This window comes from Eleutherodactylus coqui, chromosome 5 (genome assembly GCF_035609145.1).
Source record: "Eleutherodactylus coqui strain aEleCoq1 chromosome 5, aEleCoq1.hap1, whole genome shotgun sequence".
NCBI lineage: Eukaryota > Metazoa > Chordata > Amphibia > Anura > Eleutherodactylidae > Eleutherodactylus > Eleutherodactylus coqui.
The window spans coordinates 154,620,785-154,636,514 of NC_089841.1; the positions used below are offsets into that span (position 1 = coordinate 154,620,785).

The following is a 15,730-nucleotide window of genomic DNA, read 5'->3' on the forward strand; positions in this document are numbered from 1 at the left end:
GCTTCACGAACAGAGCAGGAAAGCAGACTTCCCAGTGCAGATGTGAAATCACTCTTATACAGTATTTTCTGTCATGATATCAGATCGTATTATATAAATATTAGAGATGAGCAAGCGTACTCGCTAAGGCAAACTACTCAAGCGAGTAGTGCCTTATGCGAGTACCTGCCCACCTGTCTCTAAAGATTCAGGTGCCGGCGGGGGAGAGCGGTGAGTTGCGAAAGTGAGCAGGGAGGAGCGGGGGAGAGAGTGAGAGAGAGATCTCCCCCCCATTCCTCCCCGCTCTCCCCCGCCGCTCACCACCGGCACCCGAATCTTTAGAGACGAGTGGGCAGGTATTCGCATAAGGCACTACTCGCTCGAGTAGTTTGCCTTAGCGAGTACGCTCGCTCATCTCTAGTAAATATTTAATTCATTAAACACATACATTATACCTTGGTTTGAAAACTAATCCTGAAGCCTCTAAACTTTCTCAACTTTTTCCATCATTACATGCAAAAATACTGAAGGTCTTCAAAGACAAGGCTCAAGAAAAAACACTATTAATAGGTTTACAGACATACATTATCTTCAGTATATTACCTGTGTTGCAAATACTTTTCATGTACTTAATACTAAGGACATAGATGGGTCATCCAGATGAAAATCTATATAAATTAGTAGATTGGAAGTTCAATGTGGTTATATGGCCTATATTGTTATTTTGTGACTAATGTTTGTTCTCTCTCAGAGGCATATATTACTTAGAGGCTGTCTGGGTGGCAATTACAGCTATGTTAAAAATCTAGGAAAGTAAAGGGGATATATATAGTGGTTCATGTCACTCGTCCCTGCTGGTGGTAAATTCTCACTACTAGCACTTGTAAGCTTTGTGTTTACATGTAGGGAGAGTACAATTTTTGTAGAGGGACAGTGCTTTTGCTATGGAGTTGGTTGCTTTATTATGGCTTTTCTGAATCTTCTGGACAGAAGGGTTCATTGTAAATATGGTAGTGAGTGTGTATACCTGCTATCGCTATGGAGGCATTGTGGCTGATATTATTAGGAGGGTATTAAGGCTGACTCTTGAGACCAAATGTCTTCCCTTTTTATGAGGGCACTGCATAACACAGCAGTTGGCACTTCTAGAATTGTGGCTGTCATTGTTATGGAGATACTCTACCTTACAGTATTGTGGTTTTCATTGCATTGTGACTCATACTGGAACACTGTGGTCCATACACCTGGGTACTGTGGTTGACACTTATGGGGGTACTGTGGGACTTAGAAATATATGCTACATGCAGCACCTATATATACATCTAGACAATTATAAAGTATAGGGTATAGTGAATATTGAATAAACACTTAGAAGAGTGACAAGGATGTGGCTGTGTGGCTCAGAAGAGCATCCAGTAAAGAGGGTAGGTTATGTGTGTGTTTTAAGAAACGTACACCTAGCACCTAACAATAGAGCAGAAGTAAAAGATGACATGACCCATCAGACTGTTTTTTTCAGAATAAATTAGGCTACTGTTAAGCAGGCCATACATTATGGATTTCAGCCACAGTTTTCTGAATGACTTGTTATTCATGGTTTGATATGTGAAGGATTTTGTGGACGATGACAATGCCATAAATTAAAATGCTTCCATTTGATCTCGGCAGTGATCTATAACCTAGTCTTGTATTCCATTGGTGGTATGCAACTCTGCTATTTGAACAACTTCAATTACAGCACATAACCATGACCAATAAAATCCAACATGGTACATCACATTTTTATCAGTTATCTGCCTTCGGCGACATTTGTATTCTTGTTTGTGTCACAAAAAGGTGCTGGTCATCACTGAACATGGGCTAAATCTGCATTTTTAGGCATTCAAAATCTTTAGTGCACTGCTAGTTTTGCAGGGTGATACACTGTTATGATGCTGGCTGAACACAAGATGATAATACTGGACGTCTCCTATAAAAGTCAGCTTTAATGGGTACTAATGGTGTCTCCCAGTACTTAGATAAATGTAGCCCAGGTTGTGTAACAAATAGATAGTTGAATGAATGAACAAATATATTAAACGATCCAACACTAGTAGGTAATGTGAAAACAGGAACTCACCAATACATGACAGAAATAGGGTGGTAATCGTACTTAGTTGCATAAATTGATAATGATAGTAAGATAATGGAGCAAATGATTGATGGAGATAGAAATAAGAAATTGATAATAACTGGCCCTATTGCTAGCTCCCTCTAAAGGCCCATTTACAAGGAGCGATGATCGCTCAAAGATCACTCAAATGACAGTGTGACTGACAGCTTTGAGTGATCATTTTGCATAAACTATTAAGTAGCTGCTGAGCTACTTAAGTGCAATTAAGTCTGCAAATGAAGCCTTAGCTAAAAGCAGATAAAAGCCGGAGGGCTCTTATCTGCATTCAGTTCCTTTGTTCTCCAACGGGAAACAATGCTATCAGTACTACCCGTGGAGAACTGCTGATAAGGCTGAATGACGATTTTAGGTTGGACTGAATTTAACGGTCAACTAGCAGTGCATGAAAAGTGCACGATGGCCGTGCATTTAGACGCATTGATTATCGCTCAAACAATAGCTTTTAGCGATTTGTGAGCGATCATTGCTCCCTGTAAATGGGCCTTAAGTCTTTTCCTAATCTACCCTTGACACTGACTCTAACACCAGACACTACTGTCCCTGATAATACTAAGATATCCATAATGGAAACTTTATTTGAAAGCCTGTCTCTGACAAACAATGAGAGGGCACTAGGACCCTCAACCAAGAAAACCAAACTGAGCAGAAATTAATTAGAAGCAAGATAAAGCAGATGCAAACAGGGAAAAACAAATAAGCTACAAGACTAAGAACTCAGGACTGGACTAGAAAACCACAAGAGCAAACTATACTGAAAAGAAACAAAGCTAGGGTATAAACAAAACACTATAAACAAGCATGGAATCACTAGAAGCAAGATTACAGAAACAAACACACGTTACTGGATTTAAATGCACATAACATATGATAATCAGCAACCCATTGCAGAAGCCAGGAATATTTAAGGAGAAGCTAACTGAATAGTATAGCAACTGTCCCAACAACAAACTAATAGGCAGGGGATGAGAAACCAGCAGGAACATTTCTGCTGTTCCTAACATGTGCATCTGCACCCGTGCTGACTATATTAATGATGTGTCATAGGCTGACTGAAATGTTCAGGAACCAGTTTCCATTTTTATCTATCTCAACTAGAATCTTCCTACAAGTAAAATATCACTCTCAAGGCCACGTCCATGTAAATCTTGATTAAATATTAAATCTACAATTCTGATAAAAATCATGTACATCTGGTCATAAATACAAGCTCTGCCCATCTAAATATTGTCCTGTTGGCCATCCAAATGCTTTACACATTTGCAGACCCCAATATGCATGTATACATTTATCATACCACATGTTGCAGACCGTAGACCAATAGGAATCTGTGATCTCAGCTTTTGAACATTGGTATCCTGTTCACTAGATTATATTTCATATTTATGCAGAATGTGCACATCTATTGTATACTGCTTATAAATGTAATCTTGTTCAAGTACACAATTGCTTTTTCATTAGAGGTACCATGTGCTATGCACAGCATTATTGGTGGAACCGTAAACAGATATCTAACTATGGATGACAAAGTTGTTATCCATGCCGAGGGCAATATGAAAATATCATAAACTTCCAAATAGAATACAGAATCCAAATATCAAACATTAGGGTAGACATCGTGTTATATCTACCAAATATTCATGGAGATAACCAATAGTGTACACATCTGAAGCAAAGAATAAACAAAAGTTTCAAGAAGTTATTGAAAAGACAATCTAATAACAACAAGTAAACATGATGAAAACTGAAATGAACAAAGCTCCTTTGTAGCTGTAAAGTAAAATAAAGGTATTGTCATTACGGAGTCCACAAACATCCCTTTAATCAATGTATACATTTTCCTAATTGCCTTAATGCTTTGCACCCAACTTGTACACTATAGAGACTTTGTAAGAATGTTTTCTATGGATGTCACACATCTAACATTACCAATAGATAGTATTAGACAATATATACATTATTTAAAATTACTACTCAAAGTCCAGTGATAGTAGGTTGGAATGCATTCAGATATTACCTAATAGCATATATCAGCATTCTATTGAGGCAGTGAAGAAACAACAACCTACAGAGACTATTCTGCTTGTATAGATACAGGATTTTCACCCCAAACTTTTTAAAGTATAATAAATATACTTCACACATTAAAGGCCGTTTTGTGACCATAATATATAATCAAGGAGGACATTTTGCTATGCAGTTTCTAATGTTGTTTATTAACTTGCTTTCTTTTGTTTTATTTGAGAAGTAACTGGGGATAAAATGATCCCATATTGTTTTTAAACTTAATTATCTCTCTAAGCTCCCATATTTTACAAGAATTTACTTAATGTAAGTGTGTGTCTTACTTGTTGAAGATCATCACATAACACTATGCAAACTTTACAAGCCATATTATGCTTTATGTCTTTAGGTCTTTGTTTGAAGCTAAAGATGTCTACATCAGAGACAAAAGTTTGACTGACTTGTTCAAGCTGAATGAAAACAGTACACAGTAAGTATGCTAAGTAAACATATCCTTCTCTACAGCAGTTTTATTGAGCATACTAAAAATCTATCTCTAAAGCACAGTATGCATACTATGCAATCATTCGCAGTTTCTGTTGGAAAAGCTTAATGAAACTTCTATTACCTTCTATAAAGTAGAACACACACAAAAGCAATTTAAATGAATGTCATTAATTCCATAAGGAGCTAGCTTAATTGGGGTACTTCTAAAAACCTGCATTTCTAGATTTGTTTCTGCATGCAATTGGGTATTCACTCTTTTGCTAACTTTATAATTTTTACAGCTCTTTATGAAAATGTACAATTATTAGTTGAATAAAATATTCGATTGGAAATAGTTTACATAACATATAAACATGACACTTTTGAAACTATATGTTGTCATGGACATTTAGTAAACATCTGTATGTTTCTTGGAATATACATGTTTTTTCATGTTGTTTGTTTGTTAGTTTTTTCAGTGAATGTTATGACAATGTATATTTGTGCAGCGGAAGCCAGTTAACTAAATGAACTTATGTTAGTCCCTGTGGCATTAGGTATTTATTTTATACACATAGGTTAAACCAGCATATTAGAACTTCATGTGTACTTCTTATACACTTCATTAAAAAAATAGGCATTAGCACCATGTTTGTTGGGTTTTTTTTGCATGAAACTCTGTAAACTGCCAATTAAGGACAAAGGCATTAAAACTATCTAAATTCTCTACCAATTCCATGAACAATGTATCTCTCACTTTGTTTTTCTCTGTAAATAGTACTTGTGCTATATGGCAATACTACATAACACAACAAGTCAATAAATCAATGGTTTGTGAATCAGACATTCCTATCATTGACTCCTAGGAGTAGTATAACTTAGGCAGATGGTTTTGTTATCATTAACCTCTTTGGTGTCTGAAGGACATTTTTCAATTACAAGCTTTAACAAAGACATTATAAAAAAAAACACACAATGTACGTTCGTTTTTACCATTGGTACACTAGGATTGACATATTTGAATAGAGAATAGTTTTGTAGTAGTTGTATTTGATTTACAGAACCAATAAATGTAGGTTTATTCCATTACATTTACATGCTTGGTATATTATTATATTTGGCATAAACCATGAATCAGAAATAGAAACATCCAACACTATTTAACAGAGGACTGAATGTCCACTTCTAGAGAACATTGAGATTTTTTTCTGGATTCTTTGGTTGCACTATGACCTTTTGCTTTTAATTCCTTTTACATTAAATGAATGTTATTGCTTCACTGCACTCACCAACATTTAGCAGAGCTTCAAAAACTGTAAGCAATTGTGTCTCCATCATCAGGAGAAAGGTTTCTAGTTACATTATTTGTTAATACAAATTCTTATTTCAGATAGCACTAGTGTTACTATCAGATACATGTAATCAAGCATCCAAAACCCATAGCATATACAATTGCCAGCAGTTGGCCAAGGTCAATGGATGTGCCTACATAGGGAAACAAATACGATCAATTATCTGTGATGTGAAAGTATGGTTTTCTTAGCCTCTGTCTAAAAGGTCACAATCAAACACACACACCATAATCTTAGTAGTAAAATATTAATACATTGTGTATTTTAGATTGTTATGTCTAGGTTGCATTTTTAATTAATACATTGTATTTTTACATCCAAAGAAAAGCCTATTTGTTTCTTCCATACATCAGACAATGCTGAATTTATTTTTCAGATGTCTTTGAATTAATACACCTATTTGATTTAGAATCATTTACTTTTAAATCCACGAATACCAGACATGAATTATAAGAACCAATGAAGCTCTTATATAAAGGCACTCCATCAAGACACACAGATATATAGAAACTACAGCATATATATACACAAAGAAACCCAGCTATGGAAATGAGAATTCAATCAAATACTAATATCATCTTACCATTTAGTTGGTTGTAAACTACTTCTTCTAAGTGATCCAGTCTTTGCAAAATAGACTCTCTGTCAACCAAAGCTCCTACTTTGGTGTTTCTGCTCCTTACTCTGCGATCAGAACTTCTCACAATCTGCACCAGCTCCTGGGATCTGTCCTGGATCCTGCAGTAAACTGAAAACAGGATGATCCCCACAAAAACCAAAATATTCACAGTCAACAAAGTTTTGATTTTTCGTGCCACCGCCATGAAATCTGTGGAGATCCAGCATCAGGGCATCCCAAGTGAAGTCTCTCATTTACACTGAGCCCCAACAGAGCAGTCCAGAATGAAATAAGCCAAGTGACATATCATGTACAAGACAAAGAATCTGATACATCTGAAGCTGACCCTTAATTCCAATGGGATATACAGCTACAGCCTGTTGTGGAGAGGGCATCTGCTCCAGAAGAAATTCATTAGGAGCTAGCTACATATTAATATACGTGACTAGAGAGAATCATTGAATAACAGCAGGCTCTAGTAGTGCCCTGAGTACTACAAGAAGACTCTCTGGAAGGCTCAGGAGCTGTCCTTTCAGCACCACATCCCTCTGATATTTAGCTCACCAGTGCTGGAGTATGGGGCTGTTCTTTCAGCACCACATCCCTCCTCTATGTCTCCACTGCTGTGTGTGTCCAGGAATACGGAGCTGTTCTTTCAGCACCAGGTCCCTCCTTTATCTCTCTGATGCTCTGTGCTGTTCTGGAACAGGGAGCTGTCTATTTCAGCACCACCTCCCGTCACTGGTTTTCTCTCTGATGTGGAAGCCGCTTGTAAGCAGACTGCAGCTCTAAATACTATGTGCTAGGAAAAGCACCTCTTAATGGCAGGTTTTAGCTTTGCCGTTCCATAAATGATCTAGGGTTGGTAAACAGCTTAGTAGCAAATGCTCCAGTTAAATATTATGCTTTGCTTGTGTTATCCTGTTCTATACGTGTGCATTTTTATATGTAAGTGTATTTGTGTATGATTGTATGTCTTTGTTCCAACAGAGCGCCTGTGCAATGTGACGTAGAAATACTCATCAGCATTCACAGAATACAGCCAACGTTAACCCTTCTCCTCATGCCTGTGCTTCTCTCATCATTGCATTTGTTCTGTAAGCAAATGTAAATCACAGCAGTATAATCTTTCTTTCTCCCTCTCTCTCTCTCTTTCACACACACACACACACACTCCTTATAAATTCAGCATAGGATGAAATACAAATCTGGTCCATGTTGCTATTAAAACAACATACAGTTGTCACAAATTCGCTGCTCACACATTCATGCTGTAAAACTGCCATTCCATCACCAAGGTATTGTTTTTATTAGGGTTTTACTGGTCTGTGGAGTATACTGGACACATCATGTTGGTAGAAGCAGTTCCAGATGTGTTTTTTGTGATTTGATCTGGGATTTAAACAATACTAGATTGGTATGAAGTGACCTAATGTGTTACATTACTGCCACCTGCCTCAATCATTGAGTCAAGGTAGAATGAATTCTGACTCAAACATCTGCATAGTAGTACAGCTGAACACACAATGCTTTTTCAGTTGTGGGAGTGAAACCTTGTATGGTCTTTTGAAGATGTATTTTAACTACTGTGCATACATTGGACATACCCTCCAGCATACCATTGTTGTAACACAGTTATTTGGGTTATTGTCACTAGTTTTGCTTGTCATGATCAGCTGAGCAATTAAATCAGATGGTTCTCCCAAAATCAGATTGGGTAAGCCTGACCTGATTTTTGGTGCAAATCGCTGGAGGATTGGCTATCCCATAATGCATGTTGGCCAGTTCAGCATGCAGCCAATCAGCAGGCAGGGTATCTTGATTATGTCAACAGATGTGCCTGCAATGTTGCAAATGGTTAGCAATTTTATTGGATGCTTGCATAACATGACCCAGCCATATTTAACTTAGGCATCGCATTGTGTTAACAGTAACATTTTACAGAGCTAGGAGTGGGAAATGGAGAGCTGACACCATCACCACCACCTTCCCTGATATATCCATCTACTCCATATTCCAGCATGTCCCAGGTAAGCAGCCTGGAAATACTGCCCTTCAGGCTCATGGACACAGATGCTTTCAGCAACATAAAGGTACATGTTAACGCACAACACCAGGTGTCCAGGCACAATTTTTTTTGCCAAAAAAGTTGTAACAAGTTATTGTATCACACCGTCACTGATCATACCTTCAAGCTAAGAGTGTTGCACTTATACCACCAGTCATTTTAGTTTTACCCATCTGTTCACATACGCCCACCAAGGTGGCACATTATCTAGTAGGCAGCACCTCCTATAACAATAGTATGAATGTTTTTTTTCAAACATATATATTTATATGTTTTCTTCACCAACACAGCCCTATGGGTTTTGCCCCACCCCTTTTTTCTTCTCCTTATCTACAGTGATCATTATGGCCATCCCTGTTGTCTGCCTGCTGGAACAAATGCTACAGGGCCTCAGGGACAATGATGTGTTGTTGTCACAGGCAGAGGAAAAGCTACTATTTTCCCAACTTTCAGGCCAGTTTGCTATTATTCAGGAAGGATGGCTTTGGGTGACAAGGGGGGCATATTTTCTGACATCATTCTCCACCCATGGGATAAATATAGAGAAGGAAGAAAAGGAGGAAGAGGAGGCGGACAATAAATGTCTAGAGGCAGTAGAGGGAGCTCTACAAAGGACATTCCATCCATCATAAACCCCAGCTATTGTCTGTGGATGGGGGGACCAGCTGGAGGAAACTCTTTGGCCAGACCCAAAGGAAGGTATGGGCCATTACTGATAGGCACTTTGAGGCTTATGAGTGCCTTTATATTACTGGAGTGTTGAAGAAGGGCTGTCGCATAGCCTATATCAAAACATCAGATCATCACTGGGTGGCCATCCTCCTTGATCTCAGCTACAAGGCTACAATGATACATTTCATTCCATCTGTGGAAAGAGACCCCAAAATGCAGTGATATCAAGACCAATTGTTAAGCAGCTTGAGCAAAGCACTTTCCTGAGCACTTTGCGGGTAATCACAACTCTGTGGTTCATGGTGGTCGAACGGGAAACTGCTGTAGCACCATCACCAGTGGTAGAGGAAGTCTAACAGAGCTAGAGCTTTTGCATAGTTTCTTCAGTCTGCTGCAGCCTGCTGCAACACAGGTTAGGACTCACAGTCACAGGCAGCAGTTATCCATGATAGTCCAAGACTATATCAGCTCCGGCATTGATACTCCGACATGGTGTTAGCCCCTTTAACTTCTGCATGTTTAAGATGGCCAGAGCTTTCCCAACATGCATTACAGGTGCTTGCCTGTCCCGCTATCAGTGTGTGATCAGAAAGAGTGTTTAACACAGCTGAGAATGTGATAACTGGCAGATGCATCCACCTGACCTTTACAAAAATAAACCAGGCATCAATTTCACAGGACTTCTGCACCCCATGGCAAATTTGACTGAGTAGTTAGTGAAAGTTTTAGTCACAAATGGCTGAGTATATCTTCTACTATCCTTCTTCTACTTCTGCCATGTCCCCTCCTCCTACGTCCCCCTTTCCCCCAAAATAAAAAATTTAAAAAAATACAAAATAGAGCAATAGCTCTAATGTGTCACGGTGTGATTTGGCTGGCAGTCTGGACTTTCCATCTGCCCATCTGTTTTGTCCTTTTAGGCATAGTTCAGCTAGCCAATCACCATTCCATCTAATTAACAGTAGTTCTCAAGAATAAAGAAGATAAGAAATATTGGGAATACCTTAGTAGGATGTTAGGAATACCTTGGTAGTCCTGTTGCTGAAGAGGTACTATGTGTCGGCTGTTGGGAATACCTCCCCTCTTCTCTTATCTGCTGCATCATCCCCTGTAGTGCATGGTTGTCAGGGAGGCAGTGTCCCTGGTTGGCCAATTGGTGGTACTATTATGCTTCATAATCCAACCACACCCTGTCTTGGGTGCTGGTCATTTGGCTTTTGTCTACAGTCTGCGTACATGTCTGCCAGAGTTCTGTCTGTCAGGTTCCCATTCTGTCTGTTCTTGAGCTCTGTCTGTCGGGTTCCAGTTTTGTCTGTTATGTTGCTGTTGCATGCATGTTATGCTGTGCTTCGTCAGTTCGTCCGTCTGTTCATTTGTTTGTTAGTTTGCCTATTTGCTTATCTGTCCATTTGTTCACCTATGTCTGATCCGCCCATTAGGTTGGTTGCTGGACACCTGGTTCATGTCTGATTGTCCTACTCGTCCATTAGTGGGTGGATGCTCGAGCCTCATTTTATTTGTTCCCCTTTGTCCATTGGTAGGCGCACACCAGAGTCTTGTCTAATCTTTTTTTATCCGTATTGTTCTTGTACACTTAAATCTCCTCCATCCGTAGGTGTGTGGATGCTCAAATCCCTTCCGTCCATAGGGTTGCAGACGCCTGGATCTTATGCATTCGTAGGTGTGCAGACACCCGAATCCCCTCTATGTGTAGGTGTATGGATGCCTGTCTCACATCTTGTTTCCTGTGTTTGATGCAGCAGTGTTCCCTGTCTGACTTGTGTCTGTGTCCTTTTTTCACAATAGTCATCTAGGAATAGACTAGGCCCTGTAGATATGAGATATGGGGCCATCCTTATCAAGACAATTACCCGGCTTATAGACAAGGGCCCACCAGGTCCTTGTTTGGTTAGGGAAAGAATTCCCAGTCCTTTGTCTGTTCTGTTCATCTTTGTCCTTTTTAGTGATGCCTATGCAAGGCATCGTGGTTTAACAGTATTGGTTCTTATTAGAAGCGCGTTCTGTGCGCTGCTAACAGCACGAAAACAGCGCTCATCTGAACGAGCCCTAAGAGATAGACCAAGCGTACTTGTATCCTTTGAGTGGTCATAACAGGATGTGGCATCTGACAGGAGCAGAGGGAGGGGAGTCACATCCACTGGGAGAGGGAGGTGAGAAAAGTCAGCAGCTGCACAAAGGTCAAATATACACTCCAATGGATTAGCTCTAGGAAAATTTACATAGAAACTGCCCAAATGACAGGTTGGAAGGCAGAGGATGAGGATCCATCAGGATAATGCCTGATGATTGTAGCAACATTTTTCTTTGTTTTGAAATAAAATAATGTAAAAGGCTATGCAGATCTATAGTGATCAATACTAAAGGTCAGAAGGGAGCAAAATGTGGATTTAAGTTTATTTGGCTTCCTTTTTGCTTGAATACCACCTACTCCCTTTTTTTCCCTCCTTGAGCTTGATGGATATGCTGCACTGTACAATTTCCAGACAAAATGTCCATAATGTACAAATAATTTATTTTTTGATAGTGAGAAAAAAACAGGAACTTTTTATTAATGAGAAAATTAGACACAGTCCTCACACAAAGTAAACACTAATCATATTAAATCTGTCAGTAATTAACCTCCACTATATCCTCCCAACAGATTTCACTGGCATTACAGTATGTTGCTATTATAAAGGCACACTGGCATTCACAAAAGCAACTACTTTAGTACAGCTTGATTTCTTTGTTTATGTGTTTTTCATGTGCATCAAACCAGCCCTCAGGAATGAAAAGAAAAAGTATACTTGCACTTGAACCCCATTACTGGACTTTTGAGATGTGTGTTAAGGCTTTTTGGATTGATGAGTCTAAACCAGTGACGGGCAACCTTTAGAGCTTGGTGTGTCAAAATTCGCTAAAAAACTGAGGATAACTCAGGAGGTGTGTCACTTCGAGAAAAAACCATAAATTTGTGATATTTATAGTTTAAATAACAAAAATGTATAATTGTAATATATAACTGTATTTAATAAACCCAAAACACCAATAGCACAGGCCGTCCCCTTTCCTAGCCTCCCCCTCACTTATCTCAGTAATGATGAGCCCCCAGCAGTGACAGTGCCCCAAACAGCAGCCCCAGCAGTGACAGTGACCTTCACAGCAGCCCCCAGCAGTGACAGTGCCCCCCACAGCGGCCACCAGCAGTGACAGTGCCCCCTACAGCGGCCCCCAGCAGTGACAGTGGCCCCCCAAATTGGCACCCAGCAGTGACAGTGCCCTCCCACAGCAGCCCCAGCAGTGGTAGCGGCCCCCAGCAGTGACAGTGCCCCCCACAGCGGCCCTCAGCAGTAACAGTGGCCCCCCTAAGTGGCCCTTAGCAGTGACAGTGGCCCCCCACAGTGGCACCCAGCAGTGACAGTGACCCCTACAGCGGCCCCCAGCAGTGACAGTGACCCCCACAATGGCCCCTAGCAGTGACAGTGCCCCCTGAGACCTATATACTTACTCCCTCCACCTCGTGGAAGCGCCGCCGCTCCTCTGCCCGGCGCGCCGCTAGCAGCGATAATCTCCGCCGCACACTGTGACGTCAGTGTGCTGCTAGATGCCTCCTCCCACAGACGCTTTTGCGGAACCAAGTAGTAGGAGATGTCAGGGGAGGGGGAGGAGGATCCCAGCTGCACACTGACGTCACTGTGTGCACTGGGATCAGCACTGCTAGTAGCGCTGCTTAGTGAATACTGGAAGGGGAGCCACGGCCCCTGCCTGTATTTACCACTAACGGGGTGAACGGCCCACAGTGGCCACATGTCAGCGACAATGGCTACGCTTGTCAGTGCTGACGTGTGTCACAGGTTCGCTATCACGGGTCTAAACGCTCTACGTTGTACAAATCTGTAATACAATGCCCATATAACTATATAGGCCCACTCCTTATGTATCTAACATCATATAGAGTTTTTTTCTCACAGAAAATCTGTGTGAACACATTGTGGCATGTTCCATGCCTTCTTGGGGGGTAAAACCATACTGTTAAGAGACATTCTATGGCAGGATGTTCTGTTAATTATATTTTCCAGAATCTGTGCCACTCACATCGAAGAGCTCTGCCTAGTTTTGCAGGTCAGCCCCAATTATGTCTCTTTAAGCCTTTGCTTCTATTTTCTTCCCTTGATTTACTTATGAGTTTGTTACATTCAGCACTGATTTTATGTTTCTTCTAATTAGTGTTTTAAAGCTTACCCATATTATTATATTATACTTATATCCTGTAAATGAAGTTATGTATAGTGTTGTAAGGTATTAATGATAACAAGTAATATTGCAAGTAATTTATCATTTTAATGTTGCATATGAAAAGTCAGTAAAATATGCAGTATGTAAATATAAGTAAAATACATTTTCCAATACTCTACTCATGTTGACAATCATTTTATCAATGAAGGTAATTTGTACCTTTTAACCAATGGAACCTTTGCAAATAATTTTGATTATCTTGTTATTTTGGCCTCATGTACACGTTATTTGCAGATTTCCACATGTGGGTGCACTGCGAGTCATCATTAAATTGATTTTTATTGCTTGCAGGAGATCGCGTATGTACGCGGATGCACTGTGGATCATCCATACAGAGAAAAAACCATAACCTCACTTCCCTAATTGTTTTTAACCTTCAAATACATTTGCAGATGTACTCTACATCGTAAGCTCCCATAAGATGAATGGAGCACATTTGCGCATGATCCGAGGTAAAATGGAGCATGCTGCAATTTATTATCTGTGCGGGGCATCCGCAGATCAAATAAAAACAAATCCGTAGGTGTTAAATGAAGTGCGGACGCCCAATTCTTCCCCATGGACAGCTTGATTTGTGAATCTCACTCGCAGGTTCCGCAAATCAAATCTGCCCATGGACATTGGGCAGAATATTTTCTGTATACAGCCACTATGTAGAGCAATATATCCCCTCAGTATTAGATTACAAACAAACTCAGATCCTACAGATGGATAGCTACATTAAGAAGGTTGTCCAGTTTCAGGACAAAAACAGGACAATGTAGAAATTGAGTATAACAAGCCTTCCATACCTATTAGATTGCCATCGCAATAGCAATTTCACACTCTTAAAGACTGGTATAAGGCTCAAAGAAGCGTGTAGCCACACAAAATCGCTGTCGCCATCTATTGAATCTATATGTTTCCAAATCCTTTGTTTGTTCATAATAATATAAAGTAACCACTGTTACTTTATTCAAGCACGCTGGCTGAAAACAACAAAGTCAGCACTTCCAAAGCCATGGCTGCAACATGTACAGTAACAGAAACATGTGCTTCAGCACTCAAACACATTTGGTATCTGAATATAATTGCATAACTATTATACAGGGTTATTACAAATAATTTTCCTGATTTGAAACCCTCATAACTCATATTTAATAACATTCAGATAAATAAATTTGCTATCAATCCAAAACTCAAACAGTTTCATCTAGCAACTCTGTTTAACAGTAATACTGTCTGTGTTGCCCATACTAACCAATCACAGTTCAGCTTTCATTTCTCAAGCTGCTTAGGTAAAATGAGAGCTGTGCTGTGAGTGCATGCTATGGGCAACAAGGACAGTCTTACTAAATGGGGGCCAAAAAGTTTTATTCTGCCGTAGTCACTGCTAGGGGGATATGAGAAAAATTGGCTTTCACCGAAGACATGATGAGCATTTTGTGTCCATGAATTTCCTGTTTACCCGTCTGTTATTAGTGTGCAACAACATTTTCAAGCAGCAATTTGTGAAGATCCACCCAGTGGACACACAATTAGTAAGTGGTACTCCAATTTTAAAGAAAAAGTTTGCATCTGTAAGCAAAAATAATCTAGCCATTTACCAGTAAAAGTGAAAAAAGTTGAGCGTGTCCGTGCAAGTTTCATATGGAGTCCTCTGAAATGTACCTTCAGAATAAGCAGAGAACTGGATATTCCGCAGCTGACTGTGTGGTAGATTCTACTCAAATGTTTGAAACGTTATCAGTATTGATAGCAATTGTTACAGGAGACAGGACGACAAAGCAAGGCGACATTCTTTCTGCAAGAATGTGCAAACTCTAATGGAAAGTGATGGTTCATGGAATCTTTAGTGTTTAGTGATGAAGCTGTCTTCCACCTTGTAGACACAGTTAACAAACATAGTGGGAAATCTGGGGAAGAGAAAACCTGTAGAAAGTTTACATGCTACCCTTACCACCCACCATGCATGATCTGCAAGTGCACATCACAAAAGCTTGTATGGCAGGAACTTGACTACAGACTCTACGTGTGTTGAATGACAAAAGAGACTCACATTGATCACCTCTGATGTGAAAAATATTTTTGATGTTGGGAAACAA

The 15,730-nt window shown here is 39.8% G+C and overlaps 1 protein-coding gene across 1 annotated transcript in view; it reads right to left on the reverse strand.

The window, feature by feature from the left end:
• GALNT9 (polypeptide N-acetylgalactosaminyltransferase 9) overlaps positions 1-6,926 on the reverse strand; it is a 326,026-nt gene extending 319,100 nt beyond the window's left edge. The window contains exon 1 of the mRNA XM_066601931.1: positions 6,575-6,926. Within this exon, the coding sequence (XP_066458028.1) occupies positions 6,575-6,815 (241 nt within the window). The 5' untranslated portion in view covers positions 6,816-6,926. The remainder of the gene's footprint in view (positions 1-6,574) is intronic.
• Between the last annotated feature and the right edge of the window lie 8,804 nt (positions 6,927-15,730).